The sequence below is a fragment of the Choloepus didactylus genome, chromosome 20 (genome assembly GCF_015220235.1).
Source record: "Choloepus didactylus isolate mChoDid1 chromosome 20, mChoDid1.pri, whole genome shotgun sequence".
In the NCBI taxonomy this organism is placed as follows: Eukaryota; Metazoa; Chordata; class Mammalia; order Pilosa; family Megalonychidae; genus Choloepus; species Choloepus didactylus.
This window is the reverse complement of record NC_051326.1, coordinates 16,245,473-16,258,572: the sequence shown is the minus strand read 5'-3', so window position 1 is coordinate 16,258,572 and position 13,100 is coordinate 16,245,473. Positions and strand designations below refer to the sequence as shown.

The 13,100-nt window shown below is 39.2% G+C and overlaps 2 protein-coding genes across 4 annotated transcripts in view; one reads left to right on the top strand and one right to left on the bottom strand.

Moving 5' to 3' along the window:
* BABAM2 (BRISC and BRCA1 A complex member 2) overlaps positions 1-8,864 on the bottom strand; it is a 514,378-nt gene extending 505,514 nt beyond the window's left edge. For all 3 annotated transcript variants that reach the window (XR_005213277.1, XM_037812636.1, XM_037812635.1), the window contains exons 1-2: positions 8,729-8,864; positions 5,278-5,429 (exon numbers count right to left, since the gene is read on the bottom strand). Coding sequence is in view for 2 of the 3 variants with exons in the window: in XM_037812636.1 (XP_037668564.1) it covers positions 5,278-5,405 (128 nt within the window). In the remaining variant the exon portion in view is untranslated. The remainder of the gene's footprint in view (positions 1-5,277; positions 5,430-8,728) is intronic.
* Positions 8,471-13,100, top strand: part of RBKS (ribokinase) — a 109,935-nt gene continuing 105,305 nt past the window's right edge. The window contains exon 1 of the mRNA XM_037812637.1: positions 8,471-9,302. Within this exon, the coding sequence (XP_037668565.1) occupies positions 9,214-9,302 (89 nt within the window). The 5' untranslated portion in view covers positions 8,471-9,213. The remainder of the gene's footprint in view (positions 9,303-13,100) is intronic.

Here is a 13,100-nt window from a genome sequence, read left to right as displayed (position 1 = left end):
CCACTAAACCTGCCCTAAGAACAATGCTACAAAGGAGTTCTTCAGACTGAAAGGAAAGGACGCTAGACAGTGGATCAAAGCAGCATAAAGAAACAATGAGCTCACTAAAAGTAACCATAAGGGTAATTATAGATGGCAACACTATTGTATTTTTTAGTGTGCAACTCCACTTATTACTTCTTACAGGTGCTAGAAAGCAAATGCATAAGAAGTAATAACAGATGGCTTTGGGCATACAATGTACAAAGATATAAATTGCAGTAAGCACAAAAAAAAGTGGAGATCAGAGGGGCAGAGAACCAGTGTAGGTACGGCCTATGAAAGATAATTTGGTATCAAAACAAATAAGATTGTTATAGATTTAGGATGTTAAATTTTAACCCCCAATATGTAACAAATATATTTAGAAAAACATGAGAAGGGACTCAAAATAGTATAATACAAACAAATAAGTAAATATAAGATTAGGCATTAATGGAAGAATTAAGGGTTAAGAAGGTGTAAGACTTGCCAGAACAGCAAAATGGTATAAGAAAGTACTGCATTATCAGTAGTCACTTTAAATATAGATGGATTAAACTCTCCAGTCAAAAGGCAAAGACTGGCAGAATGGATAAAAAATGTACACAACTATCTGTTGTATACAAGACACTCAGCTTAAATTCAAAGACATAAGTAGGTTGAAAGTAAAAGGAAGGAAAAAATATATGATGCAAACAGTAACTAAAAGAGAGCTAGGATGGCAGTATTAATTATCAAATAAAATAGACTTTAAGTCAAAAACTGTTACAAGGGGTGAAGAAGGTCATTTTATGCTGACAGAGGGAGGAATGCAACAAGAAGACATAACAATTATAAATATATATGCATCTAACCAAGATCCTCAAATTATATGAAGCAAATACGGACAGATCTGAAGGTAAAAATAGACAGTTCTACATTAATAGTAGAAGACTGCAAAACATCATTTTCATTAATAGACAGAACATCTACACAGAAGACCAATAAAGAAACAGAAGACTCAAACAATACTCTAAACCAGCTAGACCTAACAGCCATATATAGAACACTTTACCCAACAGCAGCAGAATACACATTCTTCTCTACTGCACATGGATCATTCTCCAGAACAGACCATATGTTATGTCACAAAACAAGTCTCAACAAATGCAAAAATACTGGAACCATACAATGCATCTTCTCCAACCACAATGGAATAAAGCTCAAAATCAAAAACAGAGGGAGAAATGGAAAATTCACAAATATGTAGAAATTAAACAACATACTTTTAAACAACCAATGGATCAAAGAAGAAATCACAAGGGAGATTAAGAAATATCTTGAAGGGAATGAAAATGAAAATACAACATACCAAAATTATGGGATGCAGCAAAGGCAGTGCTAAGAGGGAAATTTATCACTCTAAATGTTTATATTAAAAAAGAAGAAAGATCTCAAAATCAAAGCCTAACATTAAAACCAAAGGATCTACAAAAAGAACCACAAACTAAATCCAAAGCTAGCAGAAGGAAGTTAAGTAACAAAGATTAGAGCAGAGACAAATGAAATAGGCTATTAAAAAACAATAGAGAGAATCAACAAAATTTGGTTCTTAGAAAAAAAATCAATAAAATTGACAAACCTTAGCTAGAATGACCAAGGCAAAAAGAGAGAGGACACAACTAAAAGCAGAAATGAAAGGGGGGCGGGGGGCACAACCACACAGAAATACAAATCTGCATATAGTCTTATCAAGCTTCCTTTGTATGTGATGGATCGCTTTTCTCTTGCTGCTTTCAGGATTCTCTCTTTATCTTTGACATTTGATAATCCGATTAAGTGTCTTGGCACAGGCCTATTCAGATTTATTCTGTTTGGGGTACACTGCGCTTCTTGGATCCGGAATTTTATGTCTTTCATGAGAGATGGGAAATTTTCATTGATTCTTTCCTCTATTATTGCTTTTGCCCCTTTTCCTTTCTCTTCTCCTTCTGGGACACCACTGACACATACATTCTTGCTTTTTGTTTTGTTCATAAGTTCCAGGAGATGTTGCTCGTATTTTTCTCTATCTGTTCTTTTGTGTGTAGGCTTTCAGGTGCCTTGTTCTCCAGTTCCTGAGTCTTTTCTTATGCCTCTTGAGATCTGCTGTTGTACGTTTCCATCGTAGCTTTCATCTCTTAGGGTTGTGCCTTTCATTTCCATAGATTCTGCCAGTTGGTTTTTCAAACTTTCAATTTCTACCCTATGTACACCCCGTGTTTTCATTATACGGTTCATCTCTTTTGCCATATCTTCCATAAACTTTTTGAATTGACTTAGTATTAGTTGTTTAAACTCCTGTATCTCAGTTGAAGTGTAAGTCTGTTCCTTTGACTGGGCCATCACTTCATTTTTCTTAGTGTAGGTTGTAGTTTTCTGTTGTCTAGGCATGGTTTCCTTGGTAACCCCAATCAGGTTTTCCCAAACCAAAATGGGCTCCAGTCCAAGAAAGAAAAACTATTCAGTATCAGGTTTCCCTGAGGGTGTGTCTTAGAAAACTGGTACACCCTGTGAGGCCTCAGGTCACCGTGCTTTTCTGCCCAGCAGGTGGTGCCTGCCAGTTTGTAACTCCAGACTGTCATAAGGAGGTGTGGCCCATGGCTGTTTTCCCCCAGGCTCTGGGGTCTGGTTCTGAATGGAAGGTGGGTAGTAGAGCTGGGCCCCACCTCCTTCCTCATAGAGAAGACAGACCCCCTAAGGAAAGGCCATTAGCATTTGAATTATTTCTTTCTGTCTGTTCTGTCTCCACCCTTGTCTGGGTCAGAGCACTGGGAACTGAAAATTGCTGAGGCTTTCTCCACTGAGCCAAAACAGGGACAGAAAGCCCCCTTCAGGACCAATCTGCGGTCACCCTCCAGCTCTCCAAGGTCAGTCATCACCCAAAGCCTCTGTCTGCATGTTGGGGATTCGTAGTTTGTATCAAGCAGTCCACGTTTGGAGCTCAGTAGAGCTGCATTCACTTGCTCAGAGAGGGCTGCTCTCTAGCACCACAAGGCTTTGCAGCTCGGGCCATGGGGGAAGGGGGCTCCGGGTTTGGATCCACAGTTTTTACTTACAGATTTTATGCTGCGATATTGGGCATTCCTCCCAATTCAGGTTGGTGTATGATGAGTGGACAGTCACGTTTGTCCCCCCACAGTTATTCCGGATTATTTGCTTGTTGTTCCTGGTTGTTTATTAGTTGTTCCAGGGGGACTAACTAGCCTCCACTCCTCTCTATGCCACCATCCATGAAATCCATCTAAAGAAAGCACTTTGTAATTTAGAAGGTCACAATCTGTATCTAGATTGTCTATAATGATTTGGGAAATCCAAACTGAATGAATTATATGCATAATTTCCACTTCACAGTCCCCACTTCTCACCACCATGTGTAAGCTTGGGAAGCCTGTCTAAGCATTTGCTTGACTAAATGACAAATAAATACCAAAGCAGTAAAATAAATTAAAAAGTCAAATTCTAATCCCTGAGAACTCTAAGGATGAAAGGTTATTTCTAAATTTTAGATTCAAAGTTAAATTTTAGATTCAAAGTAGCAAGATGTAATGTTAAAACCTTCCTCCTATCATGTCTGCTGGTGTTTTTTCCACTGCATTCTTTTTCTTCATCAAAAAAAAAGGAGTTATATATGTCTAAGAGTAGGAAAATGCCTAAAAAATAGACATAAAAACTAAATATTTTATTAGTTAAACTGAAGATAATACCATATCTTTAAAAACGCATCCTACTATTCAAGAGAAGTATCCAACTTAGTCTGCTTTATCTTACTACTAGCGAATCTAGGCCTATATCCTTATTTTCAAGTTTTCACCTAAGTCAAAACACAATCTGTAGATCTGTAGAAGGTGAAAGGTAAGAACGCCTAAAAAGAGAATCAAGAATGTAACATTTCTTTGGAGACAACTCAAAAAGACAGAAAAACCAAGGTGAAAGAGCTCCCAGTGACAAAAGCTAGATCAAGCAATGAAATAAATGATGACAGCATTTGGATTATAACCCACAGAATAAAATAAATATCTAAAAATTCATACTGACAGAAATTAATAAGGATAAATAATTAATTGGGGAGAAGGAAAAGATCTTCCTTACAGTGGAATTAATAAATGAGGAAGGAATAAGGGAAAGAGAAAATCACTCTTAGACAAGCACCAGAGTAACAGCTAGAACGATGAATGGATGCCAAACTCAGTGGACAAGAGCATGATGAGAAACAGGACATTTGCATTGTATCAAAGCCTTTCCCCACAAGATACCAACCACTAAAGGAAAATCAGTTAACTTTGCAGTGGAAAAACCTGGTGGACACAATCTTAACCAAATGATCAAAGTTAATGTCAACAGTAATGGGCCACACAAACATCACATACTCACTCCCAAGATAATGCACTGAGAATGGCTATCACTTCTTCAGTGTTCTTAGAAAAACATGCTTACTCACACTTTAAAGACATTAGACAAACCCATGTTGAGGGTCATTTTACAATGTAACTGACCAATGCTCTTGAAAAGTGTCAAGATCATGAAATACAAAGACTGGGGACCCATCACAGACTGGGGAGGCTAAGGAAGCATGACAGCTAAATGCAATGTGATATCCTCAGTGGGACCAGAAAAAGGACATCAGTGTGACACCTGACAAAATTCAAATAAGGCCAATAGATCAATTAATACCATTGTAGCAATGTTAATTTCCTGTGGAATTTTTGAAACTTTTATGTAAGTCTAAAATATTTCAAAATAAAAAGTTGTTTTTAAAAATGCAACATTTCCAGGCATGAGATCTAGCTGTTTCGACCCCATTGTGAGCAATGACTCATTTTGGTTACCTATTGTAATTTTCAAAGAAGAGACTATCAAATGATGTCAGATGCAGAATCTCAAAACTCAGCTCTTACAGCATATATATACATGCTGGATTACAACAGACATAACAAGAAAATAAGCCAATGAATGAAAAACATGCTTGATAAAAACCCACATGGCTCATTGTTAACAAAGAGATATGGCAGAAAAAAAGATATGAACATTCTGGTCATAAGGCAATGGTCCAACGCAAATAAAATAACTTGAAACATAAAAGGTCAAGAACTGGACAAAACCAATCAAATCAATAAGTGAGGAGATCATGGCTTGTTGATTTCCGTGATATTCCATTTTGACAAGTCGGGTGAGAAAAGTTTTAAGTAAAGGTTGAATTGTCTATGGCACATTACTTGAACTAGTTCTGGTACATACCCAGATTTCAAGTCAGTTATCCTCAAACAGTTTGTAGCATCCAGTCCCACCTTTCCATTCCGGACCACGTTAGATATGAATGGGGAGAGCATTGGAGAAATTCGGTTCAAGGCCACTTCTGGGGACATTTTAACTTCACTTGCAAATCACCACTGAAAGCAGAAGAAAAGAATAGTGATCAAAGTATCCAAAGAAAATAGATAAAACAAGCATCCTGAAATCTGGCACAGAATACAAGTTTCTCTTGCATGAATAAATAACTTCTTTCCTGCCTTTATAGCAACCTCTTCCAGTGATCCTCCAGAAAAAAATATTTCCCTGCTTCTCAACTGCTGAGGGCATGGGTCAAACACCACTGCTTTTCAGGAACAGAAGAAATCCTTGAAATTCAATTCCCTCTGCCTTTCTAAAGCTGTTTTCTACACTGCCACATTCTACTTACAACTGGCAGGGTTAACTTTAGTTGAGGTCAGAGGCCTTCCCTGACAACCCTCTACCCCTGACATACAAAAACACAACAGGGCCGGGTTAGAAATCTGTCCATTGCACCTCCACGAGGAGTAAGAACTTGATTAATAATACTATATAAAACTCTAGAACATGCACAACCTGCTTATAATTGTTACTTACTCGGAATTATTTACTTCTGACACACCTCTCTTAAAAAATGTCCCACCACAGGGAATTATAATTACAAGCTTATGTGGTCTCTCCTCTGGAGAAACTATGTCTTAAATTCCAGTGTTTAACAGAAGTATCTGGCATATCTTAAGTACTTAGTAAATATTTTTTTAATAAATAAATGAATAAAAAGACAAAAGCTAGAGAGAGATTTATATACGAAGAGAAGATAATATGTCCTCAAAACTGTGGTAGGGTATACAGTATCTGAAAAATGAAGCAAAAATCTAGTTAATTAATCCATGAAAACATACACCTATCCAGATACTATTAAGCAACACAGGCTAACAAAGCTCTTAAATGTCTCTGACTTTAAGGCACTAGTGAGTTCTTCCACTTGCAAATACAGAAGTAAAACCAATAAATCATATCTACATTACTTTGGAAACTCAGGAGCTAGTAGAGGGAGTACATGAATTCCTAATAGGTTTCTAAACAAAAGCCTCTATTTTCAAAAGTGAATAAGTCAATTTAAATGATCATCTTCCTCAATCTGAAAGGATAATCCCACATCAAAGGCAAATTAATTTCCACTAGTTACAATTACAACTAAAGGATGTTCTGATATTCTGGTTCTAGTTTTCATACATTATACTGCATGAGAACTTACAGGTCCTTGGTAAAATAAATGTTGAAAACAAGCATCTGCTTTGATTTATTATTTCAGACTGCAGAGGCCTTTCAAAAAAAAGAATAAAATTGTGACCCTGTATATTGATGACACCCAGATATATCTTTGAGGTAGGAAAACCTTTCTACTTTTTAGTTCCCAAATCACTTCCTTTCTGCAAATATAAAACAAGCTCCTCTTCTGATTGCTTAGCAGATGAACTGCTCCCTCTACCCTCCCAATATGCCATCACAAAGTAATAAACATCTAATACACTGTATTATCAATCATATAAAGCAATTATTTTTTATAACAGTTTATCACTTTTAAAAAGCTTCCAAATATATTACAGCAGTTGATCTTCACAACCCTGCATAGTTAAGGCAGATGATATAATTTCCACTTTACAGATGAAATGGATAAATTTTATAAGTAGTCTTTGGGCAGTATACTATTCCATATTATCGTTTTGAAGCCTAATTTTTTTGTCTATTCTGCATCATTTCCACCTTTGTTTCTATTGATGTCACAGCTCCCGAAGTGATCCTTATCTAGATCACATGCAAAACCAGAAATACTCATCTCAAAAAAAAAAGCAAAAGGATCTCACTCTCATTACAAAATTATTCTTCCATGTTTTTTCCCCACAACACCGATTATTATTTAACCTCTTGTTTCTAAAAAAAGGGAAACAGCACCAGCACATTAAGTTCTGAACATCTACTCTGGATCAGGCACCATATTACTCACCTCCGACCTGCAATTTCATTTACTTGTCTCCAACTAAGTTGTTCCTGGTTAATATTATTGTTCCCATTTTATAGATAGGAAAACCAAAGCTCAGAAAGATTAAGTAACTCGTTCCAGATCGCAAACAAACAGAAGGATCAGAATTCAAATCCAGATCTCTCTCAAATAAACATTTAAAACTTCAATCACCAAAGAGAAAAGCACCAAAGTGAATTATTTATTTTTTGTCTTGTTTCATGAACAGTCATAAAATCAGGAATTCAAATTAAAGGTAGTTTCACAACTAGAACAAACTAAGCCTACTGCTGAAACTGCCCAACGTGACTCACCAGTCAAACGCTAACGGGAACAAACCTGCTCTAAAAACCAAACTATAGAAAAGGTGACAACAACCCATTCGAATGCAGCAACTGTCAGGATTTTAGAATGACACCTGAGGGAATGAATTTCTGTCTTTGTTTCCACGATATCCATAATACTATTTCTTGTCAGTGCAAGATTTCATTCAGTATTAAAGCTGTCTCAACTCTGAGGTGCTGTGACTTCTCTGAGAGGAAAAATATACTGACTCCAAAATCAGAGGTCACCAAATAGCCAAACGATGGTCCACAGGTGCCGTGAGTTGGGGGTAGGGACAGGGCACCACCCCTCCTTCGCCCCCCAGGAATAACTTTCACGTATCGCAGCACTCTTAAGAGATCTCAGATAGGCCAAATATACGATGGCCAGCCTCCCTTTGAATGTTAATTGTGCAATTTATATTTCCTGATTTTGACGCATGGAAAATTCAGAAATACAGTTTTTAATGTGGACTGCTGCTCCTACAGAGGGTGATTTAAGTGTACTCTGATGAGCGGTCTGGAAAACACGCAGACGTCTAAAGCACTGTCCAGGTTCTTGCGATTAAGAGGGGATGACAAACACGGAAACATGTGCCCGGCTAACGCAATGGAACGGAAAGGGATGGCGTCCTGCTGCATCACGCCCACGTCATACAGCACACGAGGGCAGTTGGGGAGGGGTGGGGGGGGCAGGGGGCGGGAAGTTTCTCCAAGGGCCCACGTTCTACAAAAACAGGTCAGGTCAGATCCAAAGAATGACCACCTCTAAAAGGGGACACTCCCCCTTCCCCCGAAATGTATGCCCCCGCATTAGGCGGGAAAGAGGAAGGAGTCTGAGCCTAATCCACGACCAGGAAACGGGCCAGATTTGGAAAAAGAGACAACTCTGGCCTTGCGGGATGGTTCGTGGCAGGACCAGCGTGAGGGGAGTGAGCAGGGCATCTTTGGAATGGGGGCCTTCGCTTTAGGAAGAGGAGGCGACCCCTCTGTCCATATTTAAACCACGGTTCTCGGCGCCACCTGTGCAACTCGGCATCCAACCTCCCCGCACCAGCCCCGGTCCAGGTACCTGGAACTTAGTCCGATCGGTAACCGGCGACTACGTGGGGTTACCCGAGCGCGCCCCCGACTGACACACCGAACTGCGCGCGCACCGCGGACCGGACGCGAGCGTGCGCGCTCTCCTAACGCCCCGCCCCCTTGACGGCCCAGGAGCCGGCGGCGTGCGCGCCCCCGCGCTACTGCTACCCCCCCCCCCATCGGCGCTCGGAAAGGTGTCCGCGCCGTGCCTGAAGCGTCCTTTCTCAGAACCTGTCGTATGGGTAGCGAGGGGCACGAAGTCTCGAAAATGAAGAGGGCTCTGTAATGTCAGGCGGAAGAAGGAGACAATTCCTGGAAGAATAGGGGGCAGTTCGTAGACGGGGTTATTTTGGGCATTCAGGTGGGCGCCCAAAGGCCCGCGTCGTTAAGAAAGGTAGCCGCCGCGTCTCTAGTTACGGGGTCGAGCAAAGGGCGAAGGTCAGCGTCCAGGTTGGAGAGCACCTCGTGTTAGTAATGGCCGCATCCGGGGAACCCGGGAGACAGTGGCAGGAGGAGGTCGCAGCGGTGGTGGTGGTGGGCTCCTGCATGACCGACCTGGTCAGGTTAGTCCGGGGTCAGTACGCAGGATCTGTGGCTCGGGGGAGGGGTGGGCTGTACTCTTTCCGCACCTTGGCGCTGGATTTTGGGAGATGGAGAGTGTTAAGCTTTGGGTGTGAGCTACAGGTTTCCCTAGCCTGCAAGAGCTTGCCTGCCTCGTGGGAAAGAGACAGAATTTGAGTTTGTAAAGTAACTGTCAGGTGAGGGATCATAAAGTCCAGGGTTTAGTGAACCCTCTTAAATTAACTAGAAGCACCTTCAAAGACCTGCTCCTGTTTTCTTGACTACGGAGCTGAGCCTTTTCCCTAACTAGCCCAGTAACCTTGGCTAAGTCATTTTACCTCCATAAAGTCCCTACCTCAAAGGGTTGTTGTGAGGACTAAATGGGGTCAAGTGCTTTGTAAACCGTAACACTATCCAAGTTGGGTATTACTCGTCTCAGTTTGTTGTATTTAAAAAATGAGTCGAACAGAGTTCAAAAAGACCATCTTTTTGAAGTACTGTCACCACTTGACGGTGTTCTTGCAATATTTCATATTTACAGATTATTTTTTAATAGTGTGGAGACCGTGCCATTTAACATAAACATTCACAGATTCTGGGGATTAGGGCATGGACATCTTTGGGGGGCCATGTCCAGCCTACTACAGTGATTAAGCTTAAAATTAAAATTTATGACCTTATTGCAACCCAAATGAGAGTCAAAATACAAAACCATGAGCATAATATTTACAGGAATACAATAATCTATGATCAAATAATGTAAGAAAATATGCAAAATGAAAATAGTTGATTTAGGTCGATGAGATTGGGGAAATTCTTCCTGTTTATCTTCTTTTTTCCCAAAGTGAAAATGGCTTTTTTTTAATGATTATAAAAGTAGTATGTGCTTATTATAAGAAAAAAAAACTCAGATATTCCCAAAAAGTATAAAGAAAGCCCTACTACTCAGGTTAACCTGTTTAATATTTTGGTGAGTGGCTTTTCAGATATGTCCTGATTCACATATTATTATGTTGTTGTTATATTGTAAAAATAAAAAATAATCAGGAGCACTATAGGAAGACCTCATCTGTCCTGTAACCTTGCTTTTCCAAACTATAGCAGAGATCCCGGAAGTAAACAGAAAGGCCTTGGTGCAGTCAAAATAAGAACAAATCCCTGCACCAAACCTCCTGTACTTTACTCAGAAAATAGTTTCAGGGTCTTCACATGACTGATTTAGTCATACCTTACTTTAAATATTTATAAATTAGGTTTTCAAGTTTCCAACCCAGAGTAGAAAGGTGGAGAGTAGAAAGAGGAAGAGACTGCTAACGGCAGGCACAGTGATTGTTGAAACCCTGAGAGTTAGGGAGGGGAGTATGTAACAACGAACAACAAAAGAATCTTAAATGCCAGTAGCCTTCATTTTTTTCCCACAAATATCTGAGCTGCAACTTGGTCAGATCCTCTGCCAAGAACATGCTTTCTTTCCTGACACAGCATGAAGTTCAACCTAGTCTAGGACTACTTGGTGAAAAGGCCTACATACCTTGTTCTCCTAGGGCAACAGTCAGAAACCTTTCCTGTAAATGGCCAGGTATTTAATATTTTGGGCTCTTCAGGCCACAGAGAGTCTTGGTCTTGTGTTCTTTAAAAAAAGAAACAAAAAACCTTTTAACAATGCGAAATCCATTCTTAGTTCCCAGGCTATACAAAAACAGCCAGCAGGCCATAGTTTGACAGCTCTATTAGGTCATCACTGCCTTATAGCCCACTATAGTAATTGGTGTTTCTAGTGATGACCCTTTTCAAGAAAAGTTATTATAGCACTCATTGAATTTCATAGAAAAATGGGGCACGTATTTCATTTTAGAAATAGTATCATCAAAAAAAAATTTTTAAGTTTGTCTAAATGAAGGAGTAAGCCCTCAGACATTTAAAATAATGCAATTTTTGGAAAATACACCTAGTTGAATTTTCACCATACTTTTATAGGTGAAATGGCAGAAGAGTAAGAAAATTAAACAATTTTCCCATGTACTGCAGTTGAATAAAAGCTAAATTTCCAAGCCACTTTCTTGCTTAGCAAACTTAGTCTTAAGTTTTTAGTGAACTGACCCTCAGACACCAAAAATAATCATTATTATCTTATAAAATAATTACTCTTCAAATTTGGGGGAATCTCGGGAGTTTAAATTTGGGGGAATCTCAGGAGTTTAATTTTGGGGGAAATCTCAGGATTTTAAAATATTATTTCAGGGCTAGAATATTTATCCCAGCTCCTCAGTTTATAGATGAGTAAACAGACTCAGAAAAGTAAGAAACTCTTACATTGTGGATAACCTGTCTAATCTCTCTTCTTGTGCTATTTTCTTTCCTTCATAAAATATCCAGGTTTCTACCCTTCACTTGAAATCATTGGTAAAAAATTTATTAACCTTATATCCCTCCACCAATTCTCACAGCTTATATATAAACTTTTCATGGTCTTTGACTACATAAAGCTCCGAAGATCTTCACAGAACACCTTATAGGATCTTTATTTAAATCCCAGAAACAGTAATAAAGTTGGATCCAACTTTCCTAGTTACAGTACATATAGTGATTATATTGGTTTCCTATTGCTGCTGTAACAAATTATCAAACTTAGTGGCTTAAAACAACACAGATTTATTATCTTACAGTCCTGAAGGTCAAAAGTCTAAAATAGTCTCACTGGGCTTAAAAAAGGAAGATATCAGCAGAGCTGCATTTCTTTCTGGAGACTCTTGGAAAGAATCTGTTTCCTTTCCTCTACCAGATTCTAGAGGCTGCCTACATTCCTTGGCTCCTGGACCCTTCCTCCATCTTCAAACCCAGCCATGGTTGGTTGAGTCTTTCTCACATTGCAACACTCTGATTCTCACTCTTCTGCCTGTGTCTTCCACATTTTAAGGACCTTGTGACTACACTGGCCCACTTGGATAATCCAGGATAATCTCTTTATATTAAGGTCATCTGATTAGCAACTTGAATTTCATCTAAAATTTCCCCTTGCCATTTAACATCAACAGTCACAGGTTCTGGGGATTAGGGCATGGACATCATTGGGGGCCACTGTCCAGCCTACCACAGTGATTAAGCTTAAAATTGAAACTTCTTATAATACTTAGAATTGGAAGGATCTTTGAGGTCTTTTAGTCTATCCTCCACATTTTACAGATGAAGCAACTAAGAGGTTAAACAACTTCCCCCAAATCATACAGCCAGTTGATGGAAGAGTGAAGGCTGGACCCCAAATCTCCTAACTGGTGATGTTTTGATTGTATCATTCTTCCTCAAACTCTAGCTAGTACTTATTACCCTTGTCACCTGCAGTTCATTTAAGAGCCTATAGCCTGTGCAATTATGGTTTAACTTTGTAAGCCGATAGGGAATAACAATTAAGGATTTATAATTTTCAGGCCTAAGGATAGTTTCTTCATTACTGTTCCTTATTGTATTCCTAAGTTTCTAACTCAGCCTGGACACCCATGGTGTAGAATCACTTCAGAACTAAAACTACTTCAGTAACCAAGTCCTCTTGGATAGCATCCAAGACCACCTCACTTTTTAGATTAGATTACTGTGTGCCAGGCACTGTTAATTCAGCCCATGAGCAACTTTTTTTCATTTCTAATTTCAGTCCACCATGAATAGTAACTCTATGTAGTAATATTAAAAAAAAAAAAAAATCATTAGCTTAGGCAAAATGAGACATGGCAAAGAGTAAACATTATTTGATCCCTACCTGTATATACCATTATTTTCTTCCTTCCTAAATACTCATCTCTGAAGTT